General features: G+C 40.0%; 1 protein-coding gene across 4 annotated transcripts in view; it reads right to left on the reverse strand.

The window, feature by feature from the left end:
• Positions 1-13,277, reverse strand: part of RNF128 (ring finger protein 128, E3 ubiquitin protein ligase) — a 120,618-nt gene that overhangs the window by 26,153 nt on the left and 81,188 nt on the right. For all 4 annotated transcript variants that reach the window (XM_027845594.1, XM_027845597.1, XM_027845595.1 and 1 more), the window contains exon 2: positions 6,428-6,675. In XM_027845594.1, the coding sequence (XP_027701395.1) occupies positions 6,428-6,675 (248 nt within the window). The remainder of the gene's footprint in view (positions 1-6,427; positions 6,676-13,277) is intronic.

Genomic DNA, 13,277 nt, shown 5'->3' on the forward strand with positions numbered 1-13,277 from the left:
TCTGAACAGGGTAAATGCTAAAGAGATAATCGCCTTCTTTAAACATAGCCCAAATTATGATGCTAATAAACTTAGTTTTACAAAAAAGAGAATAAAAAGAGAGAGAGAGAGTATCTAAATGTAAAGTCTATAGGTTTATGCCTTTTATAATAATATTTAGCCTACATTATGGACAGTGGAAAGGAATTGGGGTGAAAAAATCTGTGGGGTAAAACCCCCAAAATGCCAAACAAAAACAAAAAAAGAAGAAGAGTAGAGGTGGCTATGCCATCTTTTTCATGGCATGTGTCTAGGGCTCTGAAAAAAGTAGAGACTTTAATCAGTGATCTACTTTTATCTTCACAACGAACCTGGCAAGAGAGGCAGGGTGGGCATTATCTCTATTTTTTCAGATGAGGCAACAGGCACAGAGGAAAATGACTCAGTTAAGGTCATTCTTATGGATCTGAGGCCAAGATCCAACTCCCAAACTTTCTTAGCACAAAGTAGATACTTAAGAAATGCCACAGAAAATTATACATTATCATTATGGTTTAAATGTCATGTCACAAAAAAAAACCCTGCTTATGCTACATAAAGTTGGATAAAGGAAGCTTTTTAAAGCTGGTAGCTTTTAAGTTATTTATTACAGTTGTCACCTAGTTTTATAGAGCTCTAATCCAATTTCTTCAGTGAAAAATATAATTTGGAAAACCTTCCTTATTAGATCTCACTCTTGTCAAGTAGAGAAAGAAAGATCTTCTATCTCTCTCAATCTCTCCCCCCTCATATTCTCTCTCTCTCTCTCTCTCTCTCTCTCTCTCTCTCTCTCTCTCTCTCTCTCTCTCTCTCTCTCCCTCCCTCTCTCTTTCTCTCTTTCCATATATATGTAGATAGAGATATAGATTTGTATCACAAAATGTTCATAGAAGCATTTTTTTGTGGTAGCAAAGAACTGGAAGCAAAATAGTGCCCCTCAACTGGGAAACAGCTGAACCAATTGTGAAATATGAATGTAATAGAATATTACTGTGTCAAAAGAAATGAGTGTGTGTGTGTGTGTGTGTGTGTGTGTGTGTATTTTGGACAGACACTGTAAATGGGTACTGAGCTGGCCCCAGAATCAAATAGGAGGAGGAGAGAGGGCTCGATTGTCTTTGGGAAATCTCAAGATTTTTTTAAACGACCCCAAATGATGGCATTTAACAAATGAATTACAGAATTTCAGAGCTGGAAGGGATTTCAACAGGCATCCAATCAAAAGCTACATCTGAAAAAGAATGCCTACCCCAATACCAGTGCTAAGAGATTACTTAGCCCCTGCTAGAACTGTGCCCCCAGCCCCCTCATCTACATTTCCGTAGAGCTCAAATTTCAATCCTCAATTTACTTCTTTGCAACTTTTACCTACTGCTTACATTTCTGCCCTTTGAGGCCCAAGTAGAACAAAACTGATCCTTCTTCCATATAACAGCTCTTCTGGCAACTGAAGGCAGCTAAAATGCAACCCAAGCCTTCTCTTCTCTGGTCTAAACATCCCTGGTTCTTTTAACCTATTCTCATGTGGCACAGAATGGAGGCCCTTTTCTGGACACTCTAACCAAGAAAGATGTTTTCTCCTTTAAAACAATGACCATGTAAGATCGGAGTTACAGACTATTAGTGCTAGAATGGACCTTGGAGATCATCTAGTCCAAAAGTTCTTAAACTGGGGTCTACACATCCCAAAGGGACAGAATTCAGGATGTAAGCTGTGAACTTTGATTGGTGAAGGGGAAGAATGGCATCTTTACTTTCACTACTTCTAACAGAAAGTCAGAATTTCTTTCAATTATGAATGTAGGTAATAAGGCATGATTCTAAAAAGGGGCCTATAGGTTTCGCTAGCCCACACAAAGGGTTCCACGACACAAAAAAAGACTCCGATATAATCCAACCCCTTTGTTTTCCAGATGAGGAAACTGAGGCCCAGCAAGGAGAAGTGACAAGGTCTCACAGGTATCAGCTAGCAGAGCTAGGATCTGACTCCAAATCTTAACTTCAAATTCCAAATTTATTCCCCTATGCCATGAATTCCTACTTACCAATGTTTTTTTGTTCTGTAAATCCTTTTCAAAAAACAACCCCAAAAAATGTATTGTGAACCCCTGGAGAAATTTAATATACTACACATAATATTCTGCAATTATTTACTACTTAAGCAGCCATTTCAGAATTTTTAGCGTGAACCTTTTGGACCACCATTGTGAACCCCTACAAGCTCCTGAACCACTAAATGGGAACCATTGCCATAAGTGGTCCTTTAAGAGCTTTGAAATAATGTAGGAAAGAAAACTGTTTCGAATATTAGCCAAACACCTGATGTTACCTTTAGGGGGTTAAACAAGAGCTGCTGGCCTCCATGATTTGACTAGGGAAAATAAAGTTTGCCTGCATCAACTTCCAGATTTTATGTGCTCGGCTTTAAAGACAGAGAGAGATTTGTCTCTGCCACATCTAAACTGGTTGTGCTGGGGAACTGGTTCTGTCACAGACAGGGGCTGACGTGGCCTAGAGATTCTCAACCTTTTTTTGTGTTGTGGATACCCCTTCCCCTTTGGCAGTCTGGAAAAGCATGAGGACCCCTTCTCAGAATTGTGTTTTGAAATTCATAAGATAAAATACAGCGGGTTACAGAGGAAACCAGCTATATTGAAAGACAATTCTCAAATCTTTTTTTTTTTTTCTTGGTGACTTTTTTTTTAATTAATTTATTTTGATTTATCAACAATCACTTCCATATGCTTTTGAGTTTTAAATTTTTCTCCTCCTTCCTCCCCACCACCCTTCCCAAGATGGCGCACAATCTGATACAGGCTATACATATATATTCCTATTAAACATATTTTCACATTACTGATGTTGTAAGAATTAGAACCATTAAAAAAAAATAAAAAATAAATTAAATTTTTTTAAAAAGAATTAGAACCATTAGGAGGAACCACCAGAAACAGGAAACAAAACTTAACAGAAGAAAAAAAAATCATTAAAAAAAACAAATCCATGGACCCCCAGGTTAGGGTTAGATCTAAGGGGTCAGAAGCAGAGTACATTTAAGAGGGAAGGAATCCTCTCTATCTGCTCATCATTATTATAACCAATTACCTGTTGCCAATTTTTTAATATGGGTGGAAATTCAAAGCTCCAATGTATGAGTATGCCCAAGAGGTCACATTTATCAGTAAAGGAGTACACGGTGTCTGTTCTAATGCTTGTGCTAACAATTTTCCCAGGGAACAAGAGAGTAAATACTCAGGATCCCTCTTCTCAGCTTAAACACACATCATTTAGACGTGCTAACAGCCCATGAAATATTAAGCTACCATTTAATAAAATCATTAAATCGAGAAGTTCCAAATAAGCACAATCTACATCTTTGTTAATGTCTGATGGACATCAGCCAGGCGATGGATGCTCAGCCATAATGAAGACCCTTTCTTATCCATTTTGGTCTTGGCACAGGGCTTTTCTTCTATTACTTCTCTGCCCAACATACACCCAGTGCCTCTCTGGCACCACCTCAAGCACATCTAATTAGGCTCTTAGTAATGTTGATGGTGGTCAATGATGATGATGGTCCATCAAACCCCAAATCGGAAACTTACCTCTCTTTTACGGCATCAGTTTCCTCATCTACAAAACAGGGCCATGACTACTTCTGCTGATATTGTAACAAAAATGAAAAAAGCAACAACAAAAACCACAGTTCTAAGGCACCAGCTTAAGGGTGCCCCAATACTTCACAAGCATCAATAACCCTTGACAAAGTCAGATCAATTTGTTAATTATCTAGCTCTCATCTTTGCATAATTCAATAGATCTGTTATCATACTGATGTGGGTCCTCAATCCATCAATAAGCATTTCTTCAGTGGCTACTATGTGCCAAGCCCTGAGCTAGGTCATGGGGATACAGAGACAAAAAACAAATAGTCTCTGTCTTCAAGGAACTTACATTCAAGAGGGAGGAGAGAACATGTACATACATAATTGTATACAACATATAAACATGAGGTGATTTTGGTTGGGATACGGACCCAGGAGAGGGAAATCAGGAAAAGCTTCATTTAGGGGGTAGTGATTGATCTGTGCGTTGAAGGAAATTAGGGATTCTAAGAGACAGAAGTGAGAAGAGAGTGAATTCCAGGCATGGGGGCCAGACTGTACAAAGGTAAGGAGGTGGGAGACCGAACGTATGACGAACAGCAAGGCAGCCAGTTTGGCTGGCTTAGAGGGAGCGTGAAGGGGAGTGATACATAACGGGTCTGGAAAGGTAAGTTAGAACCAGACTGTGAAGGACTTTAAATGCTAAACAGAGAAATAAACTGGTATTTGATCCTGGAGCTAGCAGGGAGCCAGTGAAGGTCATTGAGCAAGGGAGTGACATGGTCAGACCTGAGCTTCAGAAATATTAGTTTGGTAGCTGTGTGGAAAATGAATTGGGAGTCAGGGGACACTTGAGACAGGAAACCAATTAGGAAGGAGGCTGGTTGCCAATGATACGGGCAGGAAGTGATAAGGGCTTGAACTGGCTATATGAGTGAAATGGAGGGGATAGAATAAAAGATGTAGTAGAAAGAGTTTCAACAAGAAACACTTGGGAATTAATTGAATGGATATGTGGGCTGAGGGAGAGCAAGAGCTGGTGGGGGCGGGGGGGGGGGGGGGCAGGCAGGAAATGGCCTCTATTTCGTCAGCAAAGTATGAGTCGAGGTCCTCTGGCTGAGTGGGTGGAGAAAGGGCTGCTGTCACAGGTTTGAGGAGAGAAGAGAAGGTTTGAAACAGCTGTTATGGGGAATCTGATTGAGAATTAATTAATTAGGAAGGAGAAAAAGGATTGTTTTGCTGCAGTGAGGGCCCAATTAAGATCTGCTCATTTGGAGTGGACCCAGTCACCAAGGCTACATGACTTCTTTGATTAACGCTAGACAATACTTTAATAGAAGTGGAGGCAGATGGTGGGAGTAGTTCAGGGTTTGAGTTTGGCAAATTTTGTAGGGACAAGGAAGAAAAGGATTGAAGAAAAGCAGCTAGTGGCACACGTCACTAGTTAATTATAGGGTCAAAACGGAACTCTTTTTGCTACCAGAACAAGTGTTGCTTATGGATATTTTGGCACATTTGGGGCCTCTCCTGTCTTTGACCTCCTTGGGGTTCATGCTGGGTCACAGGTCATTGACTTTCTTCACCCAATTCCAAAAGGTCATCCCCCACCATTGGCCCAATTCAAAGCTCTGCTGTATCTCATTAGCACGCTTGCCTTCCCACAGCCCTTCCAGCACTATTTCTGTCTATTACCATCCTGGCCAAAAATGATCCTATCTTCCTGGAACGATAACTGTACAGCATGACACTTTACAAAATATAATTGAAAAGGTGTCCCTCAGATGATTTCGATTCGTCTTTGGAATGCAGTCACACAATCAGTTGGGAGTCCTTGCTCTAACAGTCACATTTCCACCCACACTCCGGTATAGCTTGGGACCTAAGAGGGTGGCAAGGGGAATAAATGTGAAATGAGAAAGACTCACAATGTTTTGAATAATTTGCAAATCAATAATCCACCCACATATCCCCCCAAGCGCTTTTTTTTTTTAAACTAGATCTGTGATTTCATTAGGATAGGCAGGCAGCAGCCAATGAGAGAAAATTCCCTCAACCACAGCAGCCACTCCCTAACTTAGGAAAGTTGCCTAGGGCACAGAGAAGTTAGGTGACTTGCTCATGGTCACACAGTAATCATTACTATTATTATTTCAATTTTATGGATGGGGAAGGTGGACCTCTTAGAGCTTAAGTAACTTACCAATGATCACCTAGTTAATAAGTGTTTGAGGCACAACTTTAATAAGCATGGGCCTGCCTGCCTCTGGGCACAGTGAATACAGCTCCTCTCTATTCACTTTGCTATGTTGGAAAGAGTACTAACTACACTCTCTAAATGAAGCCTTAGAGGATTTGGTCAAGGATTAATTTCCTCCACAACTTACAAAAGGAGGAAGATTTCAGGAGAAGAGGATGGAAATTGATGTGCTTAAAGGTACTACTTGACATAGAATGAGAGAGATTAGCAGATAGAGCTCTGAATTTCGAGACAGGGGACCTGAGTTCAAATCCTACTCGAACTCTTTATAGCTATGTGATGCTGGGGAGTTACTACAGCTTGGAGAAGCCCAGCTTCCTCACCTGTAAAGTGGGAATCATAATACACCCCTACATCACAGGACTGTCTTGCAAAATTTAGGAGGCAATGGGAATGCATGGTGTTGGTATTATTCAACCCAGAGATCACTTTATGAACTGCCGAGGTACACAGCAGAGCTCACAAGTACATTGAAATAGGCAACATTCAAACTACTGGTAAACAGCCCAGTGGAATAAAAAAGACTCAGCAAAGGACCATTACAAACCTGTTTCCGGTTTTGAGCCCTGGCATTCCTTAGTCTTCGAGCCGAATAGAAGATAAAGTAGCCCACCGTTGCAGCCGTCACAATGAAGAAGGACACAGAGACAAAGAAGATCGAATAATGATTCATCCAGGGGCCGTGTTTTTTCCCTACTTCAATGACCATGGTGACTTGGATGCCTCTTTGAATAGACTGCAAAATTTTGGTGCCTTTCAGATTGCCTATCATGATTGAGACAATGTCTCCTGCACCTGTAAAAGGAAGAAAAACAGGACAGTTTTGCTTGATAAGATGTTCACATGGAAATCCGGTTGTACAGGACCCCTTTCAAGAAGAAAACAAAGCATCCTGACAATGTTAAGATTGCAGAAAAGGAAGTTAATGCAGCATGTCCCAAAAGTCTTAGGGCAGGGTTCAGCTCAAATGGCTTAACCCCGCCCTAAGGCTTTGGCTACTAAGGACTTTTTGCTATTATACAGACTTCAAGTTATTAAAGCTTAACCCAGCACTAAAACTTTTGGGACACCCTATATTCATATGGTGTGTAATCAACCATACCCCTAGAAAGCTATAGCAAGATGGTCAATCATTTTAGGACACAAGGAAACAACACAGGTTATCGGAGTGGACAGAACAGACCATTTTACCTTATGCACTCACATAGGGACTACAAACATCACTAAGTCACTCATTACTACACAGAACCGAAGAGCATTGGAGAGAGTCTGAACTGAGACCCAAGATATAACAGTGACGCTCAAATGTCCTATTTGGAGGAAATCCCATTAGGCTTTTTTGCCTTATAGGATATATAAAGCTTGATTGAGGACAAACGAAAATCGCATACTGCCTTGATGGTACAAACCAATCCATTATGAGGTAGAAATTCACATTCTACTAATGCTCCATTCAAAGACCTAGGAATTTCAGGACTGGAAAAAAGCAGAAACAGTATACAAGGTTCTCTTATGTTATACATAAGCATATATTTAGTAGCATATATGCTTATGTATAGATAGTACATGCATTAAATAATATACAAGTCTAAGTTATTTAAAGCTGTATGTAGCTTATAGTATATAATAAGGCTGCTGTATGAACTCACAACGTAAATACATCAAGTTTTACATATCCAAATTATTCACAGTAAGAAAAAAATGCCCCTAAATCCAATCTATGGGTAAATCTATATTTATTTTCAAGATGGACCAATTTTCATACCTCTCTAAATACTCCCCAAAGGAAGCAGTCAGTCTAAAGTGTCATTATTCCCCATATGGTCAAAGGCTATAAATAGGTCGTATTCAAAGGAAGAAATCTAAGCTATTAACAACCATAAGAAAAAATGCTTCAGATCACTAAGAATTAAAGAAATGCAAATGAAGGCAACTCAGAAGTTCTGCCTTACTCACACCCTTTGGATGTCAAAGATGACGAATAAGATTACAAAAACAGGCAAGCTAATGCATTGTTGATGGAGCCTGAATTGGTTCAGCCATTGTAGAAAGCAATTTGGAACTATAACCAAGAAGTCAGTAGGCTATGCATAATCCCTTTGTTTCAGCTGTACCACTCAAGTCTATAACCCAAAGAGATCAAAGAAAGAGGAAATGGATCCACGTCTGCAAAAGGATTTTATAGTAGTTCTTTTTCACAGTAGCCAAAGCAGCATTGCCCACTTATAGGGGAATGACTAAACAAATTATGTTATACAAATGTAATGGAACATTAGTGTGTGATAAGAAATAATGAAATGTACAAATTCAAAGGCAACCAGCAAGGAAGGCCTCTATGACCCAGGCAGGGTGAAGTGAGCAAAACTAGGAGAACAATGTAGACAATGGTAACACTATAAAGAAAAACAACTTTAAAGGTCTTAAGAACTCTGATTAAGTGACTAAATCAGTAATCCAGGGGACTGAAGATGACACATGCTGCCCACCTCCTGCTAGAGAAGGAGTGGATTTAAAATATAGAACGAAACATACATTTTTGGACATGGTCGATCAATCAATGCAGTCAAATCCCTTTTATTAAGCACCTACTATTTGCCAGGCACTGTGCCAAGCATTGGGAATTTATTTTGCTGTACTATGCATATGTGTTACGAGGCTGATTTTTCACTTTTTTATTATTCAATTTGGGGAGGCAGTAGGGAGAAATAATAAATACTTCTAAAAATAAAGTAATTTTTAAAAGCCAACAAAAGTCTAGCAAACTAACAAAATGGAATAGGTCAGTCCATTAGTGAAGATAACCACAGGTGGATGGAAAAAAAAAGCTGGAAGAAAAGCGTGTATTTAACACCAACTTAAAAAAAAACAAAACTAGGCAGACGATAGCTATTACTAGGACAAATCTGTCTCCTTGCTCCTTGACCCACTCTAGGCTTAAGGGTCCAGAAGGCTAAACCTCTCTGCTTATTCTAACATTTCTAATTCAACAAAGGATATTTACCAAGCATCATCAGAAACCTCAAGGGTTCCATAAGATACTGAATATATTTTATCGTATAGACTATCTAAGAATTCCTTAGCCTGACACTTAAGGCCCTCCACAATCAGCACCCCCCCCAACCTACTTGTCCAGCTTTGTTTTACATTAAATCTCTTTCATTATTGTTGCAGATAAATTGGACCAATAGCTATTCTCCCATAGTGATTTGTATGCCTTCACCTCCAGGCTTCTGACTGTCGCATATCTGTCACTGCATGTTGGAGGTAGTGTCAGAGGAGTGACATCTACCCCATGCAGACTAAGCTACTTTTCCCCTAAAAAGCAATGTAAACCATCCTCAGGACTTAATTGGTCTAGGTGACTGAGGGTCAAACCACTGACATAGCTTCCTGGTCACTGAAGTACAAAAGATAACAAGGGAGGAGTTGTGGGCTCCTTATGCTTAATATGGCACTGCTGACCCCCTGGCCATGGCAGATGGAGGAGGGGAGTTTCCCCTAACTGCACCAGATGCTGGATCCTTGCTGGCTATCCTTTCCATGCTATTATGAGCATGGAACCTTTTGTTAACTGCCAGTTGGCCCACAAGTGTCTCATTTTGGTCCAATCCCAAACCAGAATTCTTGTACTGTCCAGAGTCAGCCCTGGTCTAGAACAGGTGGAAAGAGTACTGCATTGGAAGTCAGAAGATCTGGGTTTGAATCCAGTCTGTACCATGATGTGTCCTTAAACAAGTCACACCCTCCTGGCACCATAGTTTCTCACCTATAAAATGAAGGACTTAGCCTAGGTTTTCCCTCACTGGATTAGAGACTGGATGCCCACTTGTTGGTTATATTGCATTAGAGTTTTGCTCTCATAGTTGGACTAGATGGCCAACCTGAGGAGCATCCTTGGTCCCTTGTTTGCAACATCAATGTCCTCACCTCCAACCTCAAAACAGCAAAAATTGTGCCAAACTGAGTCATTAAAACGATGGCTAGCACATAGAAAACACCACCTCACAATGTAAGGTCATCTGAAATAACAGCGGCTCTGCATGAAGTGCCCACTCATCCTAACCTTCCTCATCCTCTCTAGGGGCTAGGCACCCAGCAAGAATAACCTTGCATTTCAAGTTTCCATTGCAGTGGCTGCTCTCCTGTTCCCTCACAGCATTGAAGTCTCTATTCCTCACCCCATGCCCCAACAGATGGAAAATATAGAAAGTACACAGTTTCTAACAGAAAAGGAGGGAAACTGTTGGGGGTGAAGAGAAGACTCAAAAGTGCTGAGCTAGCTAGAGGGGAAGAGGCTTCTGTGACCAAATTAAAGGAAGACATGTTGTTAATGTTATTGTTCGTCCTTCATAATCAAAGAGGACTAATGATATCACTGTTGGGGTCAAGGTACAGTGCGTCCGACTGAGACTGATCAGACCAATATGACTTCGGAAGGCTCTACCACAGATCAGGCACAAATAGTCCGTTTGAAAATTTGGGATGGAGATGTCTCTGGATTTGTACGTCTCACATTTCCTTTGTGCTACTGTGATTCTGCTTCACTCATACAGCACAGCGCCTTCTTTGATGTGGGCACACCACACTAGATGGCCCTGTGTCAGCATCTACTACATCTCACCACTGACACGAAAATTTTTCAGAGAGACCTTGAGTGGGCATCCAGTCTCTTCTCCAGTGAAGGAAAACCTAGCTCATGGGGCCTGAGCAGGAGAAACTACCTTTCTTGGTTTGATCAAACAGTAAGCAGGCCTGATGCAGGGCACCAGAATAAAAGAGGAAGGCTGATAACCCCAAAAGTCAACCAAGAAAGGCTGCGCATAAGCCTATTCTCCCAAGCAGATAAGTCAACTGGGAGACTCGGAAATATAGATGGGAAAATGAGCAACCAAGCCAAAAAGGGTCACAATACAATGAATAATTATATGCCATTATAGAAAGCAAACCAAAAACCACCAATGAAAAAGAAAATAAGACAATCAATTATGCAAGATTCCTAGACATATTGGAACAGCAATAATTACCTGATGTAGGGTCCAATAGAAAAATGAGAGGGAGCACTAGTACAGCACTATAAGGTTTTCAAAGCCCTTTGCTTATATTATCTCACTTAGTCCTCACTAGAACTCAGTAAGGTAGGTACTATTACCCTCATTTTACAGATAAGGAAACTTATCAGAGTCTGAGAGAGGTTAAATGACTTGCCCAGGGTTATACAGCTAATAAGTGTCTGAGGCAGGATTTGAACTCAGGTCTTTCTTACTTCAAAATCTTGTGTTCTATACACTCTATCATTTAACTGCCTCACATAAAATTATGAAAAATAAGAAATTAGAGTGGAAATAAGTACACAAAGAAGAAATCACTGAGACAAACAAGAGAGTAGATAATGAAGAAAATATAAGAGTGTTTTTCTGAAAATGGAAAGTCTCTGAAGAAGAACTTAAAAGACAGATGTGATAGAAGATCTGGCAAAAACAAAAGCAAAGAATGGCAACAACGGAAAAAACACATGACTTGATCTACACAAGCCAAAGTAACTGACTGAGCAGATAGAACATGGGGAGAGAATCTAAGAATCATAGGTTTTTTCCTCCTCCCAGAAAATCACTAAGAATTAAAAAGCCTGAACACCAGACCACAGGAAATGATAAAATTTCCCAGAAGTACTGAAAACAGAGGGCACAGAAGTGAGAATCCTCAGGTAAACAATCTTTAAACCAATCCTCGTTTGGCATGAACTCAAGGCCCATATCATCCTCTGGGCACTCCTGAGCTTACCAGCTTCCTTCCTAAACTGCAGCATCCAGAATAGCCCACAAAATGTCTTAGGTGAGGTCTGACTGGGCAAAAACACTTTTTCTTGTTGTTCAGCTGCGTCTGACTCTTCATGATCCCATTTGGGGTTTTCTTAACAAAGACACTGAAGTGGTTTGCCATTTCCTTATCCAGCTCATTTTACAGATGAGGAAACTGAGGCAAACAGAGGTTAAATGACTTGGCAGGGTCACACAGCTAGTAAATGTGTGAGGTCATATTTGAACTCTGGTCTTCCTGACTCCACGACCAGCACTCTAGTGCAGTGCCACCCTGCTGCCCACAAAGAACACTAGCACTTCCTTATTCCTAGAAACTATGTCCTTTTTGATGTAGCCCAAGATTGTGCATTCTCTTTTTAGACTGATATTGAGTTTGTAGTAAAAGCTCCAGATCTTTGTTCAGATAAATCATTTCTCTGACATCCAGTACTTGTCAAATTAATTTTTTTGAACCCAACTATATGACTTTACATCTGCCCCTAGTGAACATCTTATTAGAGTCATCTCAATGGGCAGGGGTTCTTAACCTTTCTTGTCTTCGGCAATGTGGATTCATAACTGAAGGAGAAGCTAAGTTTAATTCAAAAGTTAGTGAAAAACAAAGATTCAATTTTTCTCCCATTCAAGTTCACCAACTCCCTAAAAACTATCCATAGATCTCGTAGAGGGGCATGGACCAGAGGTTCTGCACCTGTCAAGACCTTTTGGGATTCTGACCTATCATTCAATGCTTTGGCTCTCCTTTTCAGCTTTGTGTCATCTGCAAATGCGATGAGCATGCCAATCTCTTCCTTTATCTAAGTCCTTGATAAGAATGATCAAATTCACAGGATCAAGGACAGATCTCTGGAACACAGCATTGGAGACTTCCTATCAAGATGTCATGGAACCATTAATGACCACTCTTTGGGTCTGGCCATTCAGTTGCTCCTGAATACGTCTAGTTCTAGTATCATCTAGTCCACATCTCTCCATCTTTTCCATAAGAACAGTAGGAGATACTTGATCAAATGCTTGGGTAAAATCTAGGCAAACTATATTGACAGCATTCCCCTCGTTTATTAGTTTGGTAATCCTATGGGGGGGAGGGGAAGGGAATAAGAGAATGATAACAATGAGACTCAGGAGGAAGGCAGGGAAATCAGTTCTCAGAGGCAAATTATCTCTCTGAAAACATGTTTTAACAAAATAGAGAAAGAGAAGATAAATGAACTGAGTGTGTAACTTAAAAAAATAGAAAAGAAGCAAATTATCAAACTGAAAATAAGTACAAAAGAAGAAACCTTGAAAATTAGAAGATAAAGCAATCAAATTGAAAACAAAAGATAACAGACATTCTAAACAAAACCAAAGGCTTTTTTTTTAAAAAGAAAACAAAATGGACAAAACTTTAGCTAACTTGATTTTTAAAAGGGAGAGAAAAGAAAATCAAGTAGCCAAAATAAAAAATGAGTAAGGTAAATTCACAACAGGGAAATTATCAGAAACCACTATATTCAAGTATATGTCAACAAGTCTGAGAACATAAATGGAAATGAATGGTTACTCAGAAAAACATAAAATACCCAAGAGCTCTTA

Source organism: Vombatus ursinus, unplaced genomic scaffold (assembly GCF_900497805.2).
Source record: "Vombatus ursinus unplaced genomic scaffold, bare-nosed wombat genome assembly UNPS02014982.1, whole genome shotgun sequence".
NCBI classification, from domain to species: Eukaryota; Metazoa; Chordata; class Mammalia; order Diprotodontia; family Vombatidae; genus Vombatus; species Vombatus ursinus.